Source organism: Gopherus evgoodei, chromosome 6, assembly GCF_007399415.2.
Source record: "Gopherus evgoodei ecotype Sinaloan lineage chromosome 6, rGopEvg1_v1.p, whole genome shotgun sequence".
In the NCBI taxonomy this organism is placed as follows: domain Eukaryota; kingdom Metazoa; phylum Chordata; order Testudines; family Testudinidae; genus Gopherus; species Gopherus evgoodei.
In genome coordinates, this window is record NC_044327.1 from 101213690 (window position 1) to 101236634 (window position 22945).

A 22945-nucleotide genomic window follows, 5' to 3' on the forward strand; every position below is an offset into this window, starting at 1 on the left:
GCACAGATGGAAGTTGGCAAACAGGTCTGTCGTAAACAAAGGAATGGGTGCTCTAAATTTGCATTTAAGCAGTAAACAGAGTCATCAAGCAAGAAGTGAAGATAAAGAAAGTTCAAACAGGTGAAAAAACCAGCAGAGAATTTCCATCCACATCATCTCTTTGGCTCCAAGTGGAAATGTTTTTTAAGAGGGGGGCCTGAAACTGTACAAAGGAGGGACAAACACACCAAGGCATCCCTCTTTCTCTCTCCCCCCTTACCTATCGCACTCACTGCATCTGAAGAGACAAAGGAAGCAGGAGGCGGGGTACAGAACAAAACCATTTGTGATCATTGTATTACAGCTAGCTGAGCCATGCATCCTGCCCCTAGAGGTTGCCATATATTTCATATCTCATTATAGGAGGGGTTGGTATCACAGTGTATTATTAAGGTTGCCTGATACTTCCTATTATTATATCCTGTTTCAATTGCTTATACTTTGCCAAACTAACTAATTTAAGATGCACAGGCAATCTTAATTCTGACAATTCCTAACTTTTTAGTGCTTGACTTTGCAACCTCAATAATGTCCTTTTAACATAGCTGATATTATAAACACACACACACACACACACACACACACACACACACACACACACACACACACACACACACACCTTCATTAGAATGACCAGCTCTATGAATATGAAAATAACAAGCAGATAAGGTGGTCGTCTGGCACTTTAAGAAGTGCTCATTATCTAGTTCATTCCGTGAAATAGTCAAATTTTGTCCCAAATGTGTGTCATTTTTCTCTATACTTCACACTATTAACCCAATTCTCCTCTCAAACACCCTGTTTGTTAGGGAAGTTGCAGAAAGCAAATTTCCTTTGCTTTTCAGTGGTGTTTGTGCCCCATTGTACAGAACAATACTAATATGACTAAAATGCAAAGCTTCCAAAACTGCTTTCATATGTAGGTGATCTTTTATCCTTTTTACTTCTGCACCCCAACAAAGAAACGCATCTCTTCCATGCTTTCTGCTATTTTTCTCTAATGCCATATGTTAACCTACATGTATGCATTTAGGTAGGTTGAATCATCTATTTACTTCTTTTGTTACACAAGTGTCCAAATCAAAGATTTTAAATACTGGTTGCATAGTGATATATGTGATAGGTTACTGTTCATCTGTATATCTATACATTCTGTATCCCTTCCATAGAGTGTTCTGGCTTCTGAAGACATTTGTATATTTCTTGCATGCAACTCAAAGCCAAAAAGAGACAAAAAATCCTTTTAAACATGATCTTGTTGCCTGTCTTGTGATTACTTTAAAATCTTTGCAAAGTGATGCATAACAATTTGCATGTGAACTGCCAATTTAGCCACTAAAGACTTCATATTTTGCCAAATTAGCAATGTTATTTCCTGTTCTAAGGATAAAGGAAAATTGGAATCTCAAATACTATTTTGCAGTGACGACAAATACCAACTCTTTAAATTGGGGGCAATATATGAACATTAAGGTTTATTAAATTTGTCTCTGAATAGGGAATATGTGGCTGTACGCATCTTCCCTGTAAATATTAAATACTGTTAGTTCACATTTGTTTAGTCTAAAATTCTCCAAAAAAGCTGCATCCTGATTGGCGGATGATGAGAAGCTTTATCATGGCTTTTCAATACAGATGCCCTCTTCTTCCCTAAGCAACAGGGAAAGAATTATCTAATTAATGTGGTTTGGTCTGTGAGTTTATAATGAGATTAAGCAAATATTGATATTATATTTATTGTCTGCTTTCTAACTGTAAATTGAGATCAGCTACAATATTTGTGATTACTTCATTTGTTGCTCTATGCTACTCCACAAGTACCATTTCCAATTAACTGGGAGACAGCTGAATACAATTAGATATTTAATCGAAATTCTAGTGTTTTAAATGTACTTTTTCTATTCAGTTACTCTTGAAAAGATAGCAGTTTTTCCTTTTCTTTGGAAAGATTTCTTAAAATAAGACACAAGTTAGTAATACAGAAGTGTTTCATCCTACCTGCTTTATAGATTCTGCAAAGCACAGTAAATATCCAAAGCAAACAGTAGAACATTTTCTTTACAATAACTGGGAGCAGGGAACACTGTAATAAAATAGACATAAAAAGTTATCTATTTCAATTGATAGGACACCTCCTCCACCTCTCTCAGTGCTGTACACCAATACAATAATCCAAACATAAATAAATACAAAAGTAAACTAACATTTATTTTTAAGTCTTTTTTCCAGTTGACTGTATTTCCCAAAGGAGGAAGTCAAATTAATAATGTTTTGCCTTATTGGAATCCCTAATGTTATGCCTACTAATTTAGAAACTTCCTCACATCATCTTACCAACAAACCTCATCTCTGTTCAGAGAATCATACTTTAACAGGAAGGATGTGGTACATGTGTCCCAATATATGTATTAATAAGCATTATGAAATCAGTTACTCTATTGGGTGTTATAGATCAACACTCCAGTGTAGTTACTGTACAGTAATAAGCTTAGGATATGCACTTTTTAGGAAGATATAACTCAAAATAAAATCTCTTAGAAGGATTTTCTTTTCTTTCTATAAAGGGATTAGCTCCATCCATTAAGGTCTTAATTCAGCAAAGCACGTTACCATGTGCTAAACATTAAGCATAACCCCCAAAATACCACCAAAGTCAGTGGAGCCATTCATCTTCATAAGTGCTTTGTTGAAACACAACTCAGATGAGTTACTGATGGACAGTAAAAGTTCAAGTGTAACATCCTGATAACAATGTTGTTATTTCCATGTTATTTATTTATGCATGCACCCAAGTTATCCTGGATTTTAAGGGGCATATGTTATTTCCACTCTCTCCCATGTCAGTAATGGACAATTTTTTGCCTTGACTATTTCCTATCTACTAAATCCTCTCATTTTTTTATTATTCATTCATTAGCGTTTTCATCACTGATGGAGCCAGTCAGAATCAGGGCCCTGTTCTGGTAGGGGTCATACAAATGCATATGAAGACATAGGGAGTTCACAATCCAAGGGCTTGCAACTATGCCCATGTGAATACCGGTCACTGTGGATCAATTCAATTTTAGATGCATATCTACAGAATTTAGTGACAGATCTCTGTAGCAAAGAAGAGTTGAGCTGATTTACCGAAAGACTTGGTACATTCTAAGTAAAAAGCCTTAAGACGCCTCTCTTCACTGGTTTTATGCAGTTTTGGGACAGAATACCGGGAGGAAGATGTCTTGGTTCATATGGATGATGGAGACCACCTTTGGCAGGAAGGCCAGGTAAGGGCCTCAACTAAACCTTATCTTTATAGAAGACTGCGTACAGAAGTGCTGACATCAAAGCTTTAATTTCAGAGACCATTCTCGCTGACGTCACCCCTACCTGGAATGCAACCTTCCATGACAGGCGGGACTAGGAGCAGGAACCCAGCAGCTCAAAGGGTGGCTCCAGTGACCAAGTTAAAATCCCACTTCAGGACAGGAGCCTGTACCTGCGGGAAGAGTCTCTCAAGCTCTCAAGAAACTGACTATCATGTCATGGGAAAACACTGTATGTCCTTGGATCGGCGGATGAAAAGTGGAGATGGCTGTGAGATGCACTCTAATGGAAGTGTGTGCTGGGCCCCGATTCCTCAAATGGAGCAGGTAGTCAAGGACAACCTGTATGGAAAAACACAAGGGAGAGATGCCACCATCGGACACCCAGTGGAAAAACCTCATCCATTTGGCCAGGTAAGTCAGTCTAGTTGAGGGCTTCCTACTCCCCAGGAAGACCTGCTGGACTCCTTCTGAACAGGTCTGCACCTCCGGGTTCAGCCACACATCATCCAGGCCAAGAGGTGGAGGGACTTGAGGTTGGGGTGTAAGAGCCGATCGTGGTCCTGTGATAGCAGGTCTAGTTGGTTGGGCAGGGGCTGCTGACAGGTTCTTGAGCATGCAGAACCAATGGCGAGACCATGCTGGGGTGATCACAATAACGTATGCCTTGTCTCTCTTGATCTTTGTCAGGGCCCTGCTGATGAGCGGAAATCGGAGGGAATGCATACATTAGGCTCCCTGACCATGTAAGGAGGAAGGCATCAGAGACAGAGCCTTTGCTCAGACCTTGCCGAGAATAAAACCAGTGGCATTTCCTGTTCTATCTGGTAGCGAACAGTTCCACTTGGGAAGTTCCCCACCTTTGGAACTTCATGCAGGCTACCTCTGGATGGAGCGACCACTCATAGTGAAAGAAGTCCCTGCTGAGCTGGTCTGCCAGCATATTCTTGACATAGGGGAGGTGCCAAGCTTCCAGGTGGATTTTTTGGCTGATGCAGAAATCCCATAGATGGGATGCCTGCTGACAGAGAGCTGACGAGCACGGTCCCCCTTGCATGTTGATGTAGAACATCAATTCTGTGTTGTCTGTCAGGACTCATGCCACCTTGCCCAACAGGCGGGGCAGGAAGACTCCGCACACCAGCCAGACTGCTTGGAGCTCTTTGATATTTATGTGCAACTGTGCCTCCTCTGGGTACCACATCCCAAGTCTGGAGGACACTGAGATGCGCACCCCAGCTGAGGTCCAAGGTGTCCGACACCAACTCGAGAAAGGAAGGCTGTCGAACGGAACTATCTTCAGGACTGTCCTGTGGTCAGTCCACCATCGCAGTGAGGGAAGTATCACCTGGGGAATGTTAACTATCTTTTCCAGGGGGTCTCGGGACTGGGAATAGATCATCCCTAGCCATTGTTGCAGGGGCCGCATCCAGAGTCCGGCATGGCAGACCATGTAAGTGCACGCTGCCATGAGACCCAGCAGGTGCAGGCAGACCCTGGCTGTAGTCAGAGGAACAGAGACTTCCATGATGAGGTTCGTTAACATGTGGAACCTTTCCAGTGGCAGGAACATTCTGGCACAGCTCGAGTAGAGAACTGCTCCGATTAACTCTATCCTCTGTACCAGCACTAATATCAACTTTTTGTTGTTTACCAGTAGGCCCGGAGAGCAGCACGTGGCTTGAAGCACTATGACATCCCTTTGGACTTGAGATCTGGAGCTGCCTTTGATGAGCCATTTATCAAGGTACGGGTAGATCTAGATACCCCAACACCTGAGGTAAGCAGACACCACCCACATGCACTTGGAAAACACTCTTCATGCTGTCACCAGGCTGAACAGCAGGACCGCAGACTGGTAGCGGTGGCGTCCCACCGCAAACCGGAGGAAACATCTGTGCCCTTGAAAGATGGCTATGTCGAAGTATGCATCCTTCAAGTCAAAGGTGGCATACCAGTCTCTCAGATCCAGGGAGGGGATTGTGACGTTGCATGCTATATGATTTTATGAAATTAGTTTGAATATAATGTAACTGAAATATGGTTCATGTAAAAGGTCTGTTGTAAGGTATAATTACAAAGCTTATAATCTATGGAGTGTGGTCATCCTATTTGTATAAATGGGGGAGGTATAGCTCAGTGGTTTGAGCATTGGCCTGCTAAACCCAGGGTTGTGAGTTCAATCCTTGAGGGGGCCATTTAGGGAACTGGGGTAAAAATCTGTCTGGGGATTGGTCCTGCTTTGATCAGGGGGTTGGACTAGCTGACCTCCTGAGGTCCCTCCCAACCCTGATATTCTATGATCACTCCTGTATCAAACTAGAAATATAACTCTGAGGGCCTATTGTAATTATGCAAAGTGTGGGTCATTAATGGTGGTTTGGAATCTTGATGACTCCCATTAACCAGGACAATTGTCTTTAGATGGCTCTGTTTTACTGGTAAGTCTTCCTTTATACATGTGTGCTGGCAAGCAAGTAATGAAGTCTTACAGTGACATGTGATCATGTCACCTGAACTGGAATCCATCTTTAACCTGGTGCTTTTCCATTGAGAAGGAGGGTTGGGAACCCAGAGGGACAAACGATTCCCACCTTATGCAAAAGATATATAAATGGGTGGAAGAGAACAGAGAGGGCAGCCATCATGAGAAATCCCCTAGCTACCACCTGAGCTGGAACAAGGGCTGTACTAGGGGAAAGGACTGTGCCTAGACTAGGAAGGCATCCAGTCTGTGAAATAATCTTATTGAAAAATCTCTGAGGGTGAGATTTTATCTGTATTCAGTTTTATTACTGTATTAAGCTTAGATTTGCATGTTTTATTTTATTTTACTTGGTAATTCACTTTGTTCTGTCTGTTACTACTTGGAACCACTTAAAACCAACTTCCTATATTTAATAATCACTTTTTACTTATTAATTAACCCAGAATATGCATTAATACCTGGGGAGGCAAACAGCTGTGCATCTCTCTCTATCAGTGTTATAGAGGGCAAACAATTTATGAGTTTACCCTGTATAAACTTTATACAAGGTAAAACAGATTTATTTGGGGTTTAGACCCCATTGGGAATGGGGCATCTGAGGGTATGTCTACACTACGGGATTATCCCAATTTTCCATAAACTGGTTTTTTAAAACAGATTGTAAGAAGTCGAGTGCAAGCAGCCACACTAAGCACATTAATTAGGCAGTGTGCGTCCATGTACCGAGGCTAGCGTCAATTTCTGGAGCGTTGCACTGTGGGTAGCTATCCCATAGCTATCCCATAGTTCCCACAGTCTCCCCCGCCCATTGGAATTCTGGGTTGAGATCTCAATGCATGATGGGACAAAAACAGTGTCACGGGGGATTCTGGGTAAATGTCATCACTCATTCCTTCCTCCATGAAAGCAACGGTAGACAATCATTTCACGCCCTTTTTCCCTGGATTGCCCTGGCAGACGCCATAGCACGGCAGCCATGGAGCCTCTTTTGCCTTTTGCCACTATCACCATAGGTGTACTGGATGCTGCTGACAGATGCGGTACTGCAGTGCTACACAGCAGCATACATTTGCCTTTCCAAGATATCAGAGATGGTTATCATCCCTATTGCATCATCTGCCATTGTAAATTGGCGATGAGATGATGGTTATCAGTCATTTTGCACTGTTTGCATTTGGAAATTGGTGATGACGGTTATCAATCTTTTTGTATCGTCGGCTGCTGTCATGGGTGCTCCTGGCTGGCCTCGCTGAGGTCGGTCGGGGGCGCGTGGACAAAAATGGGAATGACTCCCCGGGTCATTCCCTTCTTTATGTTTTGTCTAAAAATAGAGTCAGTCCTGCCTAGAATATGGGGCAAGTGTACTAGAGAACCAGAGAGCACAGCTGCTCTGGGTCAGAGCCCCAGAAATCCCGCAGAAATGATGAGCTGCATGCCATCTCTAGGGGGTGCTCCTGCAACAACTCCACCCATTGCTTCCCTCCTCCCCCAACCCTTCTGGGCTACTGTGGCAATGTTCCCCCATTTGTGCGATGAAGTAATAAAGAATGCAGGAATAAGAAACACTGAGTTTTTAGTGAGATAAAATGAGGGGGAGGCAGCCTCCAGCTGCTATGATAGTCCAGGCAGGACATTAAAGGGTGGGCAGGAGAGGAGCGCAGCCTCCAGCTGCTACGATAGTCCAGGGAATACAGAATTTTCTTTAAACATGAAAGGGGGGGGGGGCTGATGGAGCTCAGCCTCCAGCTGCTATGATGAGGACAGTTACCAAGCCTTCTGCACCATTTGCCAGGAATGACTGGGAGTCATTCCCATTTTTACCCAGGCGCCCCCGGCCGACCTCACTGAGGCCAGCCAGGAGCACTCACGGGCTGATGATGACGATGGATACCAGTCATTTTGCACCGTCTGCCACCGGGAAGAGGATGCTGGTGTTCAGCACTGCAGCACTCCGTCTACCAGCAGCATGCAGTAGGCATTGGGTGACATTGAAAAAAGGCAAGAAACGATTTTTTTCCCTTTCTTTCGGAGTGGGGGAAGGATGTACATTGAATACATACACCCTGAAACACCCAGGAAAATGTTTTTGACCCTTCAGGCATTGGGAGCTCAGACAAGAATGCAAATGCTTTTTGAAGACTGCAGAGACTGTGGGATAGCTGGAGTCCTCAGTCCCCCCTCTCTCCCTCCATGAGCGTCCACTTGATTCTTTGGCTTTCCGTTACGCTTGTCACGCAGCACTGTGCTGAGTCCCTGCTGTGGCCTCTGTCTATCATAGCCTGGAGATTTTTTCAAATGCTTTGTCATTTTGTCTTCTGTAACGGAGCTCAGATAGAACAGATTTGTCTCCTCATACGGCGATCAGATCCAGTATCTCCTGTACAGTCCATGCTGGAGCTCTTTTTGGATTTGGGACTGCATCGCCACCCGTGCTGATCAAAGGCCCATGCTGGGCAAACAGGAAATGAAATTCAAAAGTTCGCAGGGCTTTTCCTGTCTACCTGGCCAGTGCATCCGAGTTCAGATTGCTTTCCAGAGCACTGTGGGATACTGCCCAGAGGCCAATACCATCGAATTGCGGCCACACTAACCCTAATCCATCATGGCAATACCAATTTAAGTGCTACTCCCCTCGTTGAGAAGGAGTACAGAAATCGGTTTAAAGAGCCCTTTATATCAATATAAAGGGCTTCATTGTGTGGACGGGTGCAGGGTTAAATCGGTTTAACGCTGCTAACTTCGGTTTAAACGCGTAGTGTAGACCAGGCCTGAGTGTTAAAGACAGGAACACTTCTGTAAGTTGCTTTCAGTTAACTCTGCAGCTTTGGGGCACGTGGTTCAGACCCTGGGTTTATGTTGGAGCAGATTGGTGTGTCTGGCTCAACAATACAGGTGCTGGAGTCCTAAGCTGCAGAGGGCAGGAAAGCAGGAGCAGACGTAGTTTTGGCACATCAGTAGGCCGTTCCCAAGGGTGTTTCTATGATCCAACCAGTCACAGGGATGATAGAGGCCAGGGAGACCAGGCAGAACTTTAGCTTCGTTAGGTACTTGTTGAGGTCTCGCAAGTTGAGGATGGGCTGTAGACTGCCCTTGGCCTTTGGGATTAGGAAGTACGGGGAATAGAACCCCTTGTTCTTGTACTTGAGAGGAACTTCTTCCACTGCACCCAGCTGTAGCAAACTCTTTACCTCCTGTGCAAGGAGACTTTCTTGAGAGGAGTCCCTAAAGCAGGATGGGGAAGGTCGGTGGGAAGAGGGTGTAGAAAGGAACTGGAAGGCATAACCTGCTCCACTCTGCTGAGGACCCATCGGTCTGAGGTTATAACGGTCCAAGCAGGGAGGAAAAGGGAAAGGCAGTTGGAGAACAGAGGGACAGATGGATCCAGGGAATAGTCCGTTAGGTCGCCCTCAGGCATACTCTTACAATGACCGTTTGTCCCCTTGCTTGGTACGGGTCAAACCCAACTGGGAAGAGGATGGGGGCGGGTGACTTGGACAGCACTTGTAGCCCTTGGCTCACTTGTGGGGCTGGCTCTGAAGAGGCAGTCTGGCCCTAAAGCTGCTGCAGTTTGAACTGCTTTCGCACTGGGGCTGGGACTAAAAGACCCAGAGTTTTCAGGATAGTGCAGGAGTCCTTGAAGGCCATGCAACTTGCTGTCAATCTGCTTCACCAATAGGGCTCAGCTGTTAAAAGGCAAGTCCTGCATAGACTGCTGAGCCTCAGAAGACAACTCAGAGAGGAGCAACCAGGAGGCTCATTGCATGGAGATAGCAAAGACATGGCGCTGCATGGAGGGCCACCCTGGCCGCAGTGGTGCCCTCATCAAGGATCACCCAGAACTCCTTCTTGGAAGCCTCAGGGAGCAACCCTTCAAACTTGGCCATTGCTTGCCACATATTAAAGTCATATCAGCCAAGGAGAGCCTGGTGGTTGGCCACTCTCAGCTGAAGGCTGGAAGATGAATAAATCTTATGTCCAGAGAGATCCAGACTCCTCGAGTCTTTATTTTTGGTAGGTGGCCACGGGCTGTCCTGGTCTCTCTTTGTGGTTAACTGCCTCAGCCACAAGGGAATTGGGTGTAGGGTGGGAGTATAAATACTCATGGTTGGCACAAAGTACTTGCATTTGGCCCTCTTGGATATAGAGGCCAGGGAAGAGGGGGTCTGCCACAGGGCATTAGTGATTTGGAAACCCCTTCATGAAGGGGTAGAACCACTCTGCCAGGAGCCGAGGAGCAAAGGACATCAAACAGAGTCTGAGGGCCAGAGTGAGTGCCGACTCCATTAGGAGTGCTTTCAGATGGATATCACACTCCTCCTTTGTCCTAGGTTTAAAGGATTTGCAGATACGGCACTTGTTGCTTATGTGCCCTTCACCTAAGTATAATATGCAGCGGGTGTGTGGATCTCTGACGGGCACAGGCCTTTTGCAGCAATAGAAGGGCTTAAAGCCTGGGGACCGAGGCATGTCCTGTCCCCCAGCTGAGTCCCATTCAGGACTAATGAACAGTTGAGAACTACTCCTAAGGATAACTAAGAAACGACAAACTATATACAATTATATTACAGGTTTTCAAAGTTCACAAGAACAGAGAATGAAACAACACTAGCCAAAGCAGCAGATATTCAGGCACCGCCACTGGTGGCAAGAAGGAACTGAGGGTGGGGGAGCCGGTGGCACCCCTTATACCACACCATGCGGGTGCCAACCCGGGGGACGCCAGAGTCAGTCCCTTACTGATTCTGCTGAGGAAAAACTTCCAGCACTGGTGTATGTGGCGAGCACACACACCTAATATAGAATGGATATGAGCAAGCATTCGAAGAAGAAGCAGACACGATTGCTATCAAAAATGCCATATTAATGTTTAGAAAGTAATGTGGCATCTTCAGGAGTGGTTCAAACAGAGGACCCTACTAGCACTGGGAACCAGGCAAGATCCCATAAAAGAACTTTATGCACTTCAGGAGGAGGATACTTTCACAAGAAAAAAAACACTGGATATCTGAGTAAGATGAAACTCTACTTGTCTGCTCCACTAAGGATGCTAAACAAAGCACCAACTTGACTTTTGAGAGTCTGAACTGCCAGGCCTAGCCTGAGTCCATATTGAAGAAATGTGAGAATCTGTGGCACCTATGTAGTAGTGAGGGGTAAGAGCTTTGTCCTAGTACCAAAGGGTAAGCCTTAACCTGGCCCTTGAATACACAGAAGATATAATAAATAGTAGATTTATTTCTGGAAGGTAAAATAGGGGATATTACCTCTCTAAATAACCTTTTTGACTTAAGAGGCTCTGATTAAGCACTAGGCAGCTACATTCAGAGTGTCTGGATTCCGATGCGTGATTGGACTTTGTAATATCTACTATCTGTTTTCTGTCCAGAATGGAGATGATATTTGTACCATGTCAAGGAGATCAAAAAACTAAGATCTCCTTAGCCAGAATGAGGCTACCAGAATTACCAGTGCTGCATCACTAATAGTCTTCAGTAGCATTATGGCAAGGAGAGGACAAGGGAGTGAAAGCATATAAGAGTCCCTTTTGATCATCTTTGTAAAAAGGCACCTGTTGCCTTCGCTTTATGATCCCATCAGCAAGAGCAGAACATTGAAATCTTGTCCATTCAAGTAGGCAAACAAACATCTGTTGCTAGAAGACCAAATTTCTTTGCCAGGAAATGGAACACCTCTGTGTAGTTCACATTCTGAATGATCCAACTTTTGCCTGATGAGCCAGAAGGCCATTAACATTCCATTTTCCCACGGAAGTGAAGGGAGTGAATTGACTGCATATTATTCTCTGTACAGTCAATAGGAAGTGAGCTTCTTTCTGCAGAACTGTAGACCTTGTTCTCCTTTGTCTGTTATGTAACATGGCTGGGTGTTATCAGTCACGATCAGTGCATGAGGGGAATCAAAACACGTGAGTAAAGCCTTGAGAACAAAGATTGCCCTGAGCTCTAGCCAAATTATGCTGTGCTTGCTCTACTGTTTGATCAGATCCCTTACACAATTCTTGATCCTGTGTGAGTGCCCCATGCCTGCAGGCTTGCATCTCCGATCTTTGTCCTGACTGGTTTGCCTATTTGAAAGCCTGACTTTAATCTACTTGGACTCAATCACCATCTGAATGAGCTGAGAATCCTCCTGGCAAGATACCTTTGCTGAGGCATGAATAAGAGATAGGTGAGAGAGTTTGCATAAGGTATAATAAACAACAAGGAGTCCTTGTGGCACCTTAGAGACCACCAAATTTATTTGGGCATAAACTTCCATGGGCTAGAACCCACTTCATCAGATTCATGGAGTGGAAAATACAGGAGCAGGTATACATACATGAAAAGATGTGAGTTGCCTTACCAAGTGTGAGGTCAGTCTAATGAGACAAATAAATTAACAGCAGGATACCAAGGGAGGAAAAATACTTTTGAAGTGGTAATGAGAGTGGCCCATTTCAGATAGTTGACAAGAAGATGTGAGTAACAGTAGGGGGAAATTAGTATTGGGGAAATTAGGTTTAGGTTTTGTAATGACCCAACCACTCCCAGTCTTTATTCAGGCCTAATCTGATGGTGTTCAGTTTGCAAATTAATTCTAGTTCTGCAGTTTCATGTTGGAGTCTGTCTTTGAACTTTTTTTGTTGAAGAACTGCCACTTTTAGCTCTGTTACTGAGTGATCAGGGAGACTGAAGTGTTCTACTGGTTTTTGAATGTTATGATTCCTGATGTCAGATTTGTGTCCATTTATTCTTTTGCGTAGAGACTGTCCAGCTTGGCCAATGTACATGGCAGAGGGGCATTGTGGCACATGATGGTATATATCACATTGGTAGATGTGCAGGTGAACAAGCACCATGATGGTGCGGCTGATGTGGTTAGATCCTATGATGGTGTCCCTTGAATAGATACGTGGACAGAGTTGGCCCCGGGGTTTGTTGCAGGGTTTGGTTCCTGGGTTGGTTTTTTTGTTGTGTGGTATGTAGTTGCTGGTTAGTATTTGATTCAGGTTGGGGGGCTGTCTGTAAGCGAGGCCTGGCCTGTCCCCTAGGGTGTGTGAGAGTGAGGGATCGTCCTTCAGGATAGGTTGTAGATCCTTGATGCGATGGAGAGATTTTAGTTGGGGGCTGTAGGTGACAGCTAGTGTCATTCTGTTACTTTCTTTGTTTGGCCTGTATTGTAGTAGGTGACGTCTGGGTACCCTTCTGGCTCTGCCAATCTGTTTCTTCACTTCAGTAGGTGGGTATTGTAGTTTTAAGAGTGCTTGATAAAGATCCTGTAGGTGTTTGTCTGTCTGAGGGATCAGAGCAAATGCGGTTGTATCTTAGAGCCTAGCTATAGACAATGGATCATGTGATGTGGTCTGGATGAAAGCTGGAGGCATGTAGGTAAGTATAGCAGTCAGTAGGTTTCTAGTATAGGGTGGTGTTTATGCAACCATCACTTATTAGCACTGTAGTGTCTAGGAAGTGGACCTCTTGTGTAGATTGGTCCAGGCTGAGGTTGATGGTGGGGTGGAAATTGTTGAAATCTTGGTGGAATTCCTCAAGGCCCTCCTTCCCATGGGTCCAGATGATGAAGATGTCATCAATGTAGCACAAAGTAGAGTAGGGGCATAAGAACTGAGGAAGCATGGTTCTAAGTCAGTCATAAAAATGCTGGCATACTATGGGTACCAACAGCAGTTCCCTGACTTGAAGGTATAAATTGTCTCCAAATCTGAAATAGTTATGAGTAAGAACAAAGTCACAAAGTTCAGCCACCAGGTTTGCTGGGATGCTATCGGGGATGCTATTCCTGATGGCTTGTAGTGCATCTTTGTATGGAATGTTTGTGTAGAGAGCTTCTACATCCATAGTGGCTAGGATGGTGTTTTCTGGAAAATCACCAAAGGACTGTAGTTTCCTCAGGACGTCAGTGGTGTCTCAAAGATAGCTGGGAGTTCTGATAGCATAAGGCCTGAGAAGAGAATCTACATAGCCAGACAATATTTATATCTGCTCTTGTATTTTCTGCTCCATATACCTGATGAAGTGGGTTCTAACCCACAAAAGCTTATGCCCAAATATATGTGTTAGTCTCTAAGGTGCCACAAGGGCTCCTCATTGTTTTTTGCTGATACAGACTAATACGGCTAACCACTCTGAAACATGTATAAGGCATGCAAAGGAATCCACATATTGCAGTATTTGGGATGGCAGACACTGCACTGAAATACAAACCAAAAAACATTGTTGATTGCTTTTACAGAAATAGTTAACAAATCTTAACGTTAGATGGAGGGGAAATATTTGCAAAAGCTGACAAAATCTATGTTTTTGTTGTCCTAGCTCAAAGTCTTACATTAGCACATACAGTACTGCTGCTTTAAAGAGAAATCTGCAAATGAGGAAGAGAAACAATGGGCTTGTAACCTTTTTTTTTTTGCTTGTTAACATTCTCTGATTTTTAGTTTGTTTCTAAATAAGAAATTAAGGTAATCAGCCCTGGAACACACTACAATGACAGGAGAACCTCACAAGAGTCAAGAGAACTAAATTTGAGCAATTGCTTAAAATTCTTGGTTTGATTTTTTAATACATATTTAACTTCAATTACTAACATTTTGGATACAGGATACTCTTTTGTAAAGAGTAAAGAGTTAGAGCTCAAAATAAACATACTTCAAAACCCTCAAAGGTCATTTAGCAAAAATAGGAAGTTTAGACATGACGTTGCTGATATTTCTAAGATAAAAAACAGGCAAAAAGAAAAAAAAGTTAAGAACCTTTCAGGTTTTCATTTTGCATCATAAAGAGGCAAAAAAACCCGCATCCTTTTAGTTTTTAATAGACCCTTTGGATGTCAATTTTACAGGTACTTTTTATAGAGGTTTTGGTATCCTGGTCAAATTCCCACTTGAGTAATTATCTAAATTCTTACAGAAATTTCAGCTAAATACCATTCTTTACTTCATGTCAAACTACTTTATAATGATAGTGGTGTTATCAAACAGTTGTGTTCTACATCAGAGGCTGTCTTTCAATAGTAAGTGGGGTGGTTCCTGTACCATGTGTTCAAATATTATGAAAATAACTTTTGATTCCTTCAATTAGTACTAAATAAATAGGTTTATAAACATTAGAAATGCTTACCTAGTTAAATGTAAACAATTTTCAAAATGCTCGTTACAATTATTGTGGCACTAATCTTGCAAACATTTATATACATGAGGGGATGACTCCTCAGTGTGATGTTAAGTATGTGTGTAACTGTTTATATGAAAAAGCTTGATAAGCAGCCAGTATTCAACAATGAAGAGAAGTGTAGCTCTTTTCTAGTTTTTGCTCTTGCAAATTCTTAATCACTAACAGCACATACAAAAATGTGGGGAAAATTTTGTTCTCAATTTACTGCATTTGCTTTTCCAGTAAATTAAGACTTTTCAGCTAACTACGGACAACAGATTTTTGTATCAACTGGGTTAATCGTTTGAATTTCACAACCTTTGACTAAAAGAAATAAAGTTGAGTAACCAGATTTCCCCCTGATGTTTTAAGTCACTGAATAACTATATTTAGTGACAAAAAGGCATTTAAGAGCTACAATAAGATTAAGAGTTAATGACATGCCAGAATCAATTACCAAATTTATAGGAGAAGTTCAAAAATATGCAGGTATATAAAGAGAGATTAAAAATAAAACAGAAGGAGCAACACCATGTGCAGGAGACAGTTTTTGTACCTACTGCTCCAGGGATAAAGTGTTAATTGAATTCCCTACCTCTGAAAAAGCCACCCCAACTAATCAGAAAGTAATGACTAACAGCCAGCCCAAGGAACTTCAGATGCTCAGCTCTCCCTGTGCAGGATATACACAATCCTCACTGAAGTTCTAGGAGTGGGAGAATTTGACCTCCCATACCTTGGAAACAGTTTCAGAAGCATGAATCAAAGGGTATGTCTACACTATGGGATTATTCTGATTTTACATAAACCGGTTTTGTAAAACAGATTGTATAAAGTCGTGTACATGCAGCCACACTAAGCACGTTAATTCGGTGGTGTGTGTCCATGTACCGAGGCTAGCGTCAATTTCTGGAGCGTTGCACTGTGGGTAGCTATCCCATAGCTATCCCATAGTTCCCGCAGTCTCCCCTGCCCACTGGAATTCTGGGCTGAGATCCCAATGCATGATGGTGCAAAAACAGTGTTGCGGGTGATTCTGGGTAAATGTCGTCACTCAATCCTTCCTCCATGAAAGCAACAGCCGACAATCATTTCGCGTCCTTTTTCCCTGGATTGCCCTGGCAGACGCCATAGCATGGCAACCATGGAGCCTCTTTTGCCTTTTGTCATTGTCACCGTATGTGAACTGGATGCTGCTGACAGAGTGCTACACAGCAGCATTCATTTGCCTTTGCAAGGTAGCAGAGATGGTTACCATCCCTATTGCACCATCTGCCATTGTAATTTGGTGATGAGATGAAGGTTATCAATCATTTTGTACCGTCTGCTGCTGTCATGGGTGCTCCTGGCTGGCCTTGCTGAGGTCGGCCGGGGGCGCATGGACAAAAATGGGAATGACTCCCCGGGTCATTCCCTTCTTTATGTTTCGTCTAAAAATAGAGTCAGTCTTGCCGAGAATATGAGGCAAGTCTACTAGAGAGCCAGAGAGCACAGCAGCTCCAGGTCAAAGCCCCAGAGATCCCGCAGAAATGATGAGCTACATGCCATTCTAGGGGGTGCCCCTGCAACAACCCCACCCACTGCTTCCCTCCTCCCACACCCCTCCTGGGCTATCGTGGCAGTGTCCCTCCATTTGTGTGATGAAGTAATAAAGAATGCAGGAATAAGAAACACTGAGTTTTTAGTGAGGTAAAATGAGGGGGAGGCAGCCTCCAGCTGCTATGATAGTCCAGGGAGTACAGAATCTTTTCTTTAGACACAAAAGGGGAGGAGGGACTGATGGAGCTCAGGCTCCAGCTGCTATGATGAGGACGGTTACCCAGCATTTTGCACCATCTGCCAGGAATCACAGGGAGTCATTCCCATTTTTACCCAGGCGCCCCCGGCCGACCTCCCCCAGGCCAGCCAGAAGCACTCACGGGATGATGACGGTTTTCCACCATTTTGTACCGTCTGCCATCAGGAAAGGAAGGGGAGGGGATGCTGCTGTTCAGCGCCGCAGCACCAAGTCTACCAGCAGTAGACGTACGGTGACATTGAAAAATGGCAAGAAATGATTTTTTTTCCCTTTTCTTTCACGGGGGGGAGAGGTGGTAAATTGACGAGATATATCCTGAACCACCCAGGACAATGTTTTTGACCCTACAAGCACTGGGAGCTCAGACAAGAATGCAAATGTTTTTCGGAGACTGCAGAGACTGCAGGATAGCTCGAGTCCTCAGTCCCCCCTCTCTCCCTCCATGAGCGTCCATTTGATTCTTTGGCATTCCGTTACGCTTGTCACGCAGCACTGTGCTGAGTCCCTGCTGTGGCCTCTGTCTATCATAGCCTGGAGATTTTTTCAAATGCTTTGTCATTTCGTCTTCTATAACGGAGCTCAGATAGAACAGATTTGTCTCCTCATACAGCAATCAGATCCAGTATCTCCCGTATGGTCCACGCTGGAGCTTTTTGGATTTGGGACTGCATGGCCACCCGAGCTGATCAGAGCTCCACGCTGGGCAAACAGGAAATGAAATTCAAAAATTCGCAGGGCTTTTCCTGTCTACCTGGCCAGTGCATCCAAGTTCAGATTGCTTTCCAGAGTGGTCACAATGGTGCACTGTGGGATACCGCCTGGAGGCCAATACCATCGATTTCTGGCAATGCTAACCCTAATCCGACATGGCAATACCGATTTCAGCGTTACTCCTCTCATCAGGGAGGAGTACAGAAACTGGTTTAAAGAGCCCATTATATCGATATAAAGGGCCTCGTTGCGTGGACGGGTGCAGGGTTAAATAGATTTAACACTGCTAAATTCGATACAAATGCGTAGTGTAGACCAGGCCAAAGAAGCGTATGGAGATTATGAATGTCGACAAAAGTTAGTTCAAGACTTTCAGCAAGCCCACGAAATGTGGTAGGTGGATGCTGACACCAAAGATGACAAACCAGTTCATGCAGAGGATGACCTCTCCTGGCAGCATATGCCCTTCTTCATCTGGGAATCAAATTACTCATTCTGCACAGGTCTTTGATAAAGTGTTGCAAAAAAACCAAAACACCACACATGCATCCCCATGGCTGGTACCTGAGCATGGGAACTGTCATACTGGATCAAACCCATAGTCCTAGTCAAGTAGCCTCTCTCTAAGAATGGCCAGCACCAGATGCTTCAGAAGAAGGTGCAAACAACTTTGTTAAAGACTGCCTTAAGCACTGAAGAATGAAGTTTAATATCCAATTAAAATCTATTTTATTATTACAGGCTGGGCTGCTAATACTATTATTAACGCAGCCTGACACTTATCATTATAAAACTCTATTTTCAATTGGTTATACCTCTGCCAAACTAACTGTTTGGGCTGAAATTTTATATGCTAGTTATCTACCTCAGACTGAATATTCTGGAAAATTTCAGCTAAAACAGTTTAGCGATTTCTGAGAACAAGGTTAGGGATATGTAATTGTTTTGCATGTTAGAAAATTCTTTAGGGATCTTCTTTGAACAGCTCTAGTGTCCCCATACTTTGGATCCGGGACTTGAAATTTTGCAGGGAAGTGGCCTTTGTATCAGCGATGTGCTTTGTGCTGCCCCTGTCAAAATTCTGCCCAACTGGCCTGTAGCGAGGAGTAGGGTTGACAACTTTCTACTTGCATAAAACTGAACAACCTTGCCCCGCCTTTCCTCCGAGGCCCTGCTCCATGCTCGCTCCATCCCCCCTCTCTCCATTGCTCATGCTCCCCACCCTCACTCACTCATTTTCACCAGGCTGGCTCAGACAGTTGGGATGCAGGGAAAATCAGGAAACTAGTTGGGTGTTGAACAAGTATGAGAGTTGGTTTACCTCTTCCAATCTATGAATAAGAAAGAGGTGTAACAGGATGAGATCTACAATTTTTAAAATCTTTGAAGGACATGGTGACCAGAAATAATCAGTTCAATTCACTAGTTACAGATAATACTTCCTTCATTTAATAAATCTGTTAATTTTAAATGCAAAGCGTATTTTGATAACTTCCTTTTTTTAATATAGGACATTTAAGATTATTTTTATTAGTTAAAACTATTTTTAAAAGCTTCTGTGCATTTTTAATTGAATTCCAATTTCCATCCAAATGTACTTTGACAAAATATCACAAATAAAATATTAAATCAGAGTGCATAAGAGCTATGTCAGTCACTATTTTCTAACATAAGAAATGTAAAAATTAAGAATCTGAATAATTATATATTTTAAACTATATGACTGCTTAAATAAATGTATACAGAATAACATAAGGTACCCTGGTCATCAAGAAGTACCACCTAATTTAGTTTAAAGGCTATATTTAGTTGCAGATCAACATGTTTCAATGGATATAGCCACCAATGAGAATCAACCAATCTTTAGGAAGATAACTAAAAAATACAAATGCAAAACAAGATTAAAATTATTTAAATTAAGATTTCCCGTTTGATTTAAATCAATGATTTAACTCAATCCACTCTGCCTGACACTGATGATGCTGATCCTACAGAAGGCGAAGGTGCCAAGGCTACTATACTGAATCACAGAAATGTAGAAGTGGAAGGGACCTCAAGAGATTATCAAGTCCAGTCCACTGTGTTGAGGTAGGACCAAGTATACCTGGATCACCAAATAATTGTCCTGTTCTGTTCATTCCCTCTGAAGCATCTGGCCCTGGCCACTGTCAGAAGACAGGATATTAGGCTAGGCACATCATTGGTCTGACTCAGTATGGCTGCCTTATGTATGTTGATCATTTTAGACCATCCCTGACAACTGTTTATCTAACCTGTTCTTAAAAACCCACAATGATGGGGATTCCACAACCTTCCTTAGTAGCCTATTTGTCTTTAACTATCCTTACAGTTAGAAAGTTTTCCCTAATATCTAATCTAGGTCTCCCTTGCTGCAGATTAAACCCATTACTTTGTGTCCTACTTTTGGCTGATATGGAGGACAATTGATTGCTGTTCTCTTTATAACAACCCTTAACATATATGAAGACTTAGTCTTCTCTTGGGCTTCTTTTCTCAAAATTAAACATGCCCAGTGTTTTGGGTTTTTTTAAGCTTTTCCTCATAGGTTAGGTTTTCTACATAACATTGTTATGCTACTACAGAGTGTCATGAAACTCTTATCTTCATTGTTTCTTCTCCTTTATCTATGAGAAGGAACAATATTGCTGAAAAAGAGAGTCTTACGAATATGTCTGCACTGCAATTTGACACCTGGGGCTGGCCTGTTTCAGCCAACTTGGGCTAAAGAGCTGTTTAATTATGGTGCAGGCTTGGGCTGAAGGACCCTGCAAGATGGGAAGGTACCAGAGTTAGGCTACAGCCTGAGCCCAACAGCAGGGGAGCCTGAGCCAAGCAAACTGGCATGGGCCAGCTGTGGGTTTTCAATTGCAGCAAAGACTTAAGTGATATGCGGATTTTATGTCAGTGTTCAAGGGGTGCTTGATCTTGGAGCAAACCCCTTCTTATTCACTGGGTTGAACTGGGGGGAACCACATGTTCAAAGGACAGTTTAGAATGACTCTCAGCATTGGAATCTGTGCCATAAGATGATTTAATTAAGTCCTTGCACATCATGCTTCCTTTGTGCATGAAACCCACCTGGCACCCAGTAGCTGGCTATAGATTGAAACGGAATCTAGTCATGAACTCTTCTAGGCAATCCGCCTCAGGAGACAACACCCACATAGCCAACTCTAAAAGGAAAGTTTAAGGATGTTTTACTAGGTTCTGCATGTGGAGTTTGTGAAAGCCTTATATACAAGCATCAACTCATTATGTGTTCCTCCGCTAGGCAAAGCAGCACCAAATATGTTTTTCTGCTCTAGACACTGTATCGTTATAGAAATGAGTTGTCTGGATGCTCCACAACAGCCAGAAGCAGCTCAGTGGAATCAAGAGCAAAACCACAATGCCCTAAACAGCAAGCATCTGGCAAAAAGCCTACACTACATAAAAGTATAGCAATTAAACTTTTTAGAAAAACAGTGCTCAAAAAGAGACTGACAATTAGTCTGAATTTCAACTTTTACTGATATAGGCAGTGAAAAAACTGAATAGATGCTTGAGCTGCAACCTTCTTATATATCCTCTGGTCAGGACTGAAGATATAATCAGGCTGCTCAGCACCAATGGAGACTGCTATCTATTCTAGACTGTTCTGAACTCATGCAGGCATCACTTCCAGCAAAAATCAGTTACTCTTCCACAATGGACATCCTACAGATTTAACAGAAACACCACTATTCATACGATAAGTCTAACTTATTGTAGCTGTACAATAGGGATTTCTCTTTAAGCAAGTGCATCCTCCCTCCCCCTCTAAAGATTAAAGGACGCTATAATGAAATAGGAAGTTACTAAGCAAAGTACAAGTAACACTTTTTCCTGTTTGGACCCAAAGATAGTTAAAAAAATAAAATAAATGACAAAGAAGGAATGTCTGGGCCCCTGGGGAGGAGAGGGTATTTAGGAAACAAAATCCCACAGAGATTCTGTGTATTGGGGGTTTGGGCATTTAGGAAACTAGAATTTTCCTCCATATGTGATGGATGGTAGGGTGTTAGGAAACAAACACAATACAGCTAGCATGTATACATCATCTTTCATATAAATTACATCCCAAAGAGATTACAGAGTTAAATAACTGGAAGAGAGAAATCCAGAGTTCGTAGGAAAGATTTTCAGGTGAGATTTGGAGAAGTGACAAAGTGTCAGTGTGGTGACAAGACAAAGAGGTTCTTCCCCAGGACAGGAGCTAGTGCCACACCCGGTGTGCCCACAATGTTACAGGAGCACGGTAGACTGGTACTGGACATAATGAAAGAGGGGAAAAGAAGCAGAGAAAGAACAGGGTAGGTGAAGCAAGTGTACAAGCACACTCCACAAATGACACTCAGACCTTATAAAGATCACAGTCCCCTTGCATTCCTCCAACCTACTCGAGACACGCTGTCTCTAATTGAATCCCAGTCCCTCGTGCATCCCTCCAACCCACCCGAGACATGTCGCCTCTGAGTGGATCGAAGCACCCCATGCATCCCTCCAACTCACCTGAGACACATGGCCTCTGAGTGGATCCCAGCCCCCCGTGCATCCCTCCAACCCACCCGAAACACACCGCCTCTGACGGATCGTAACCCCCGGGGAACCCTCCAACCCACCCGAGACACGCCGCGTCTGACAGATCGTAACCCCCGGGGAACCCTCCAACCCACCCGAGACACGCTGCCTCTGACGGATCGCAGCCCCCGTGCATCCCTGCAACTCACCCGAGACACGCCGCCTCTGACGGATCGTAACCCCGGGGAACCCTCCAACACACCCGAGACACGCCGCGTCTGACGGATCGCAGCCCCCGTGCATCCCTCCAACTCACCCGCCGCTCACAAACCTGCCAAGCCCCGCAACAAGCACCAGCCTCGCCCCCGAGACGCGGCCCGGGCGCCTACCCGCCCTGCGCTGAGAGAAGCGCTCGGAGCCGCCGCGCGGGCTGAGGGGCGGGGCGCGCGCGCTCTCACCTGCTGATAGCGGCCAGGGAGCCGGCCCTGCGCGGGGCAGACAGCGCCCCTCAGCCCGGCGCCCCCTGCCTCCCGCCTGCGGAGCAGCGGCTGTGATATGCCGCCCCCTGGGAAGGGGCAGGACCCGCTGCCGGGAGAGACACCCGAAGGGCCCAGCCCGATGCCGCCAGCTCAAGAGACAGGAAGCAGCTCCGGGCGCGGGTCTTTTCCCCAGGGCGCTTTTCTCCACGCGCAGGACCAGACGCTTAAGTCCAGGCGAGCTGTGAGTGCCGTGGCCCCGCGGCCTGAGACCGCAGCGCGCGGCTTCCCCCCATACCTCCCCTTCCGAAAACGATCAGGAGAGGGGGTAGGGCCAGGTCCCTTCCCCCGGCCATAGGCTGGTATCCCAGCCAGGGACAGGGCCGGGGGGGCCGCAC

At 44.3% G+C, this 22945-nt stretch overlaps 1 protein-coding gene across 1 annotated transcript in view; it reads right to left on the minus strand.

Moving 5' to 3' along the window:
* The window catches only part of IL31RA (interleukin 31 receptor A), an 88824-nt gene extending 66405 nt beyond the window's left edge, over nucleotides 1-22419 (minus strand). Inside the window, 2 exon segments of the mRNA XM_030567313.1 lie at nucleotides 2038-2122; nucleotides 22388-22419. Coding sequence (XP_030423173.1) covers nucleotides 2038-2092 — 55 coding nt within the window. The 5' untranslated portion in view covers nucleotides 2093-2122; nucleotides 22388-22419.
* Between the last annotated feature and the right edge of the window lie 526 nt (nucleotides 22420-22945).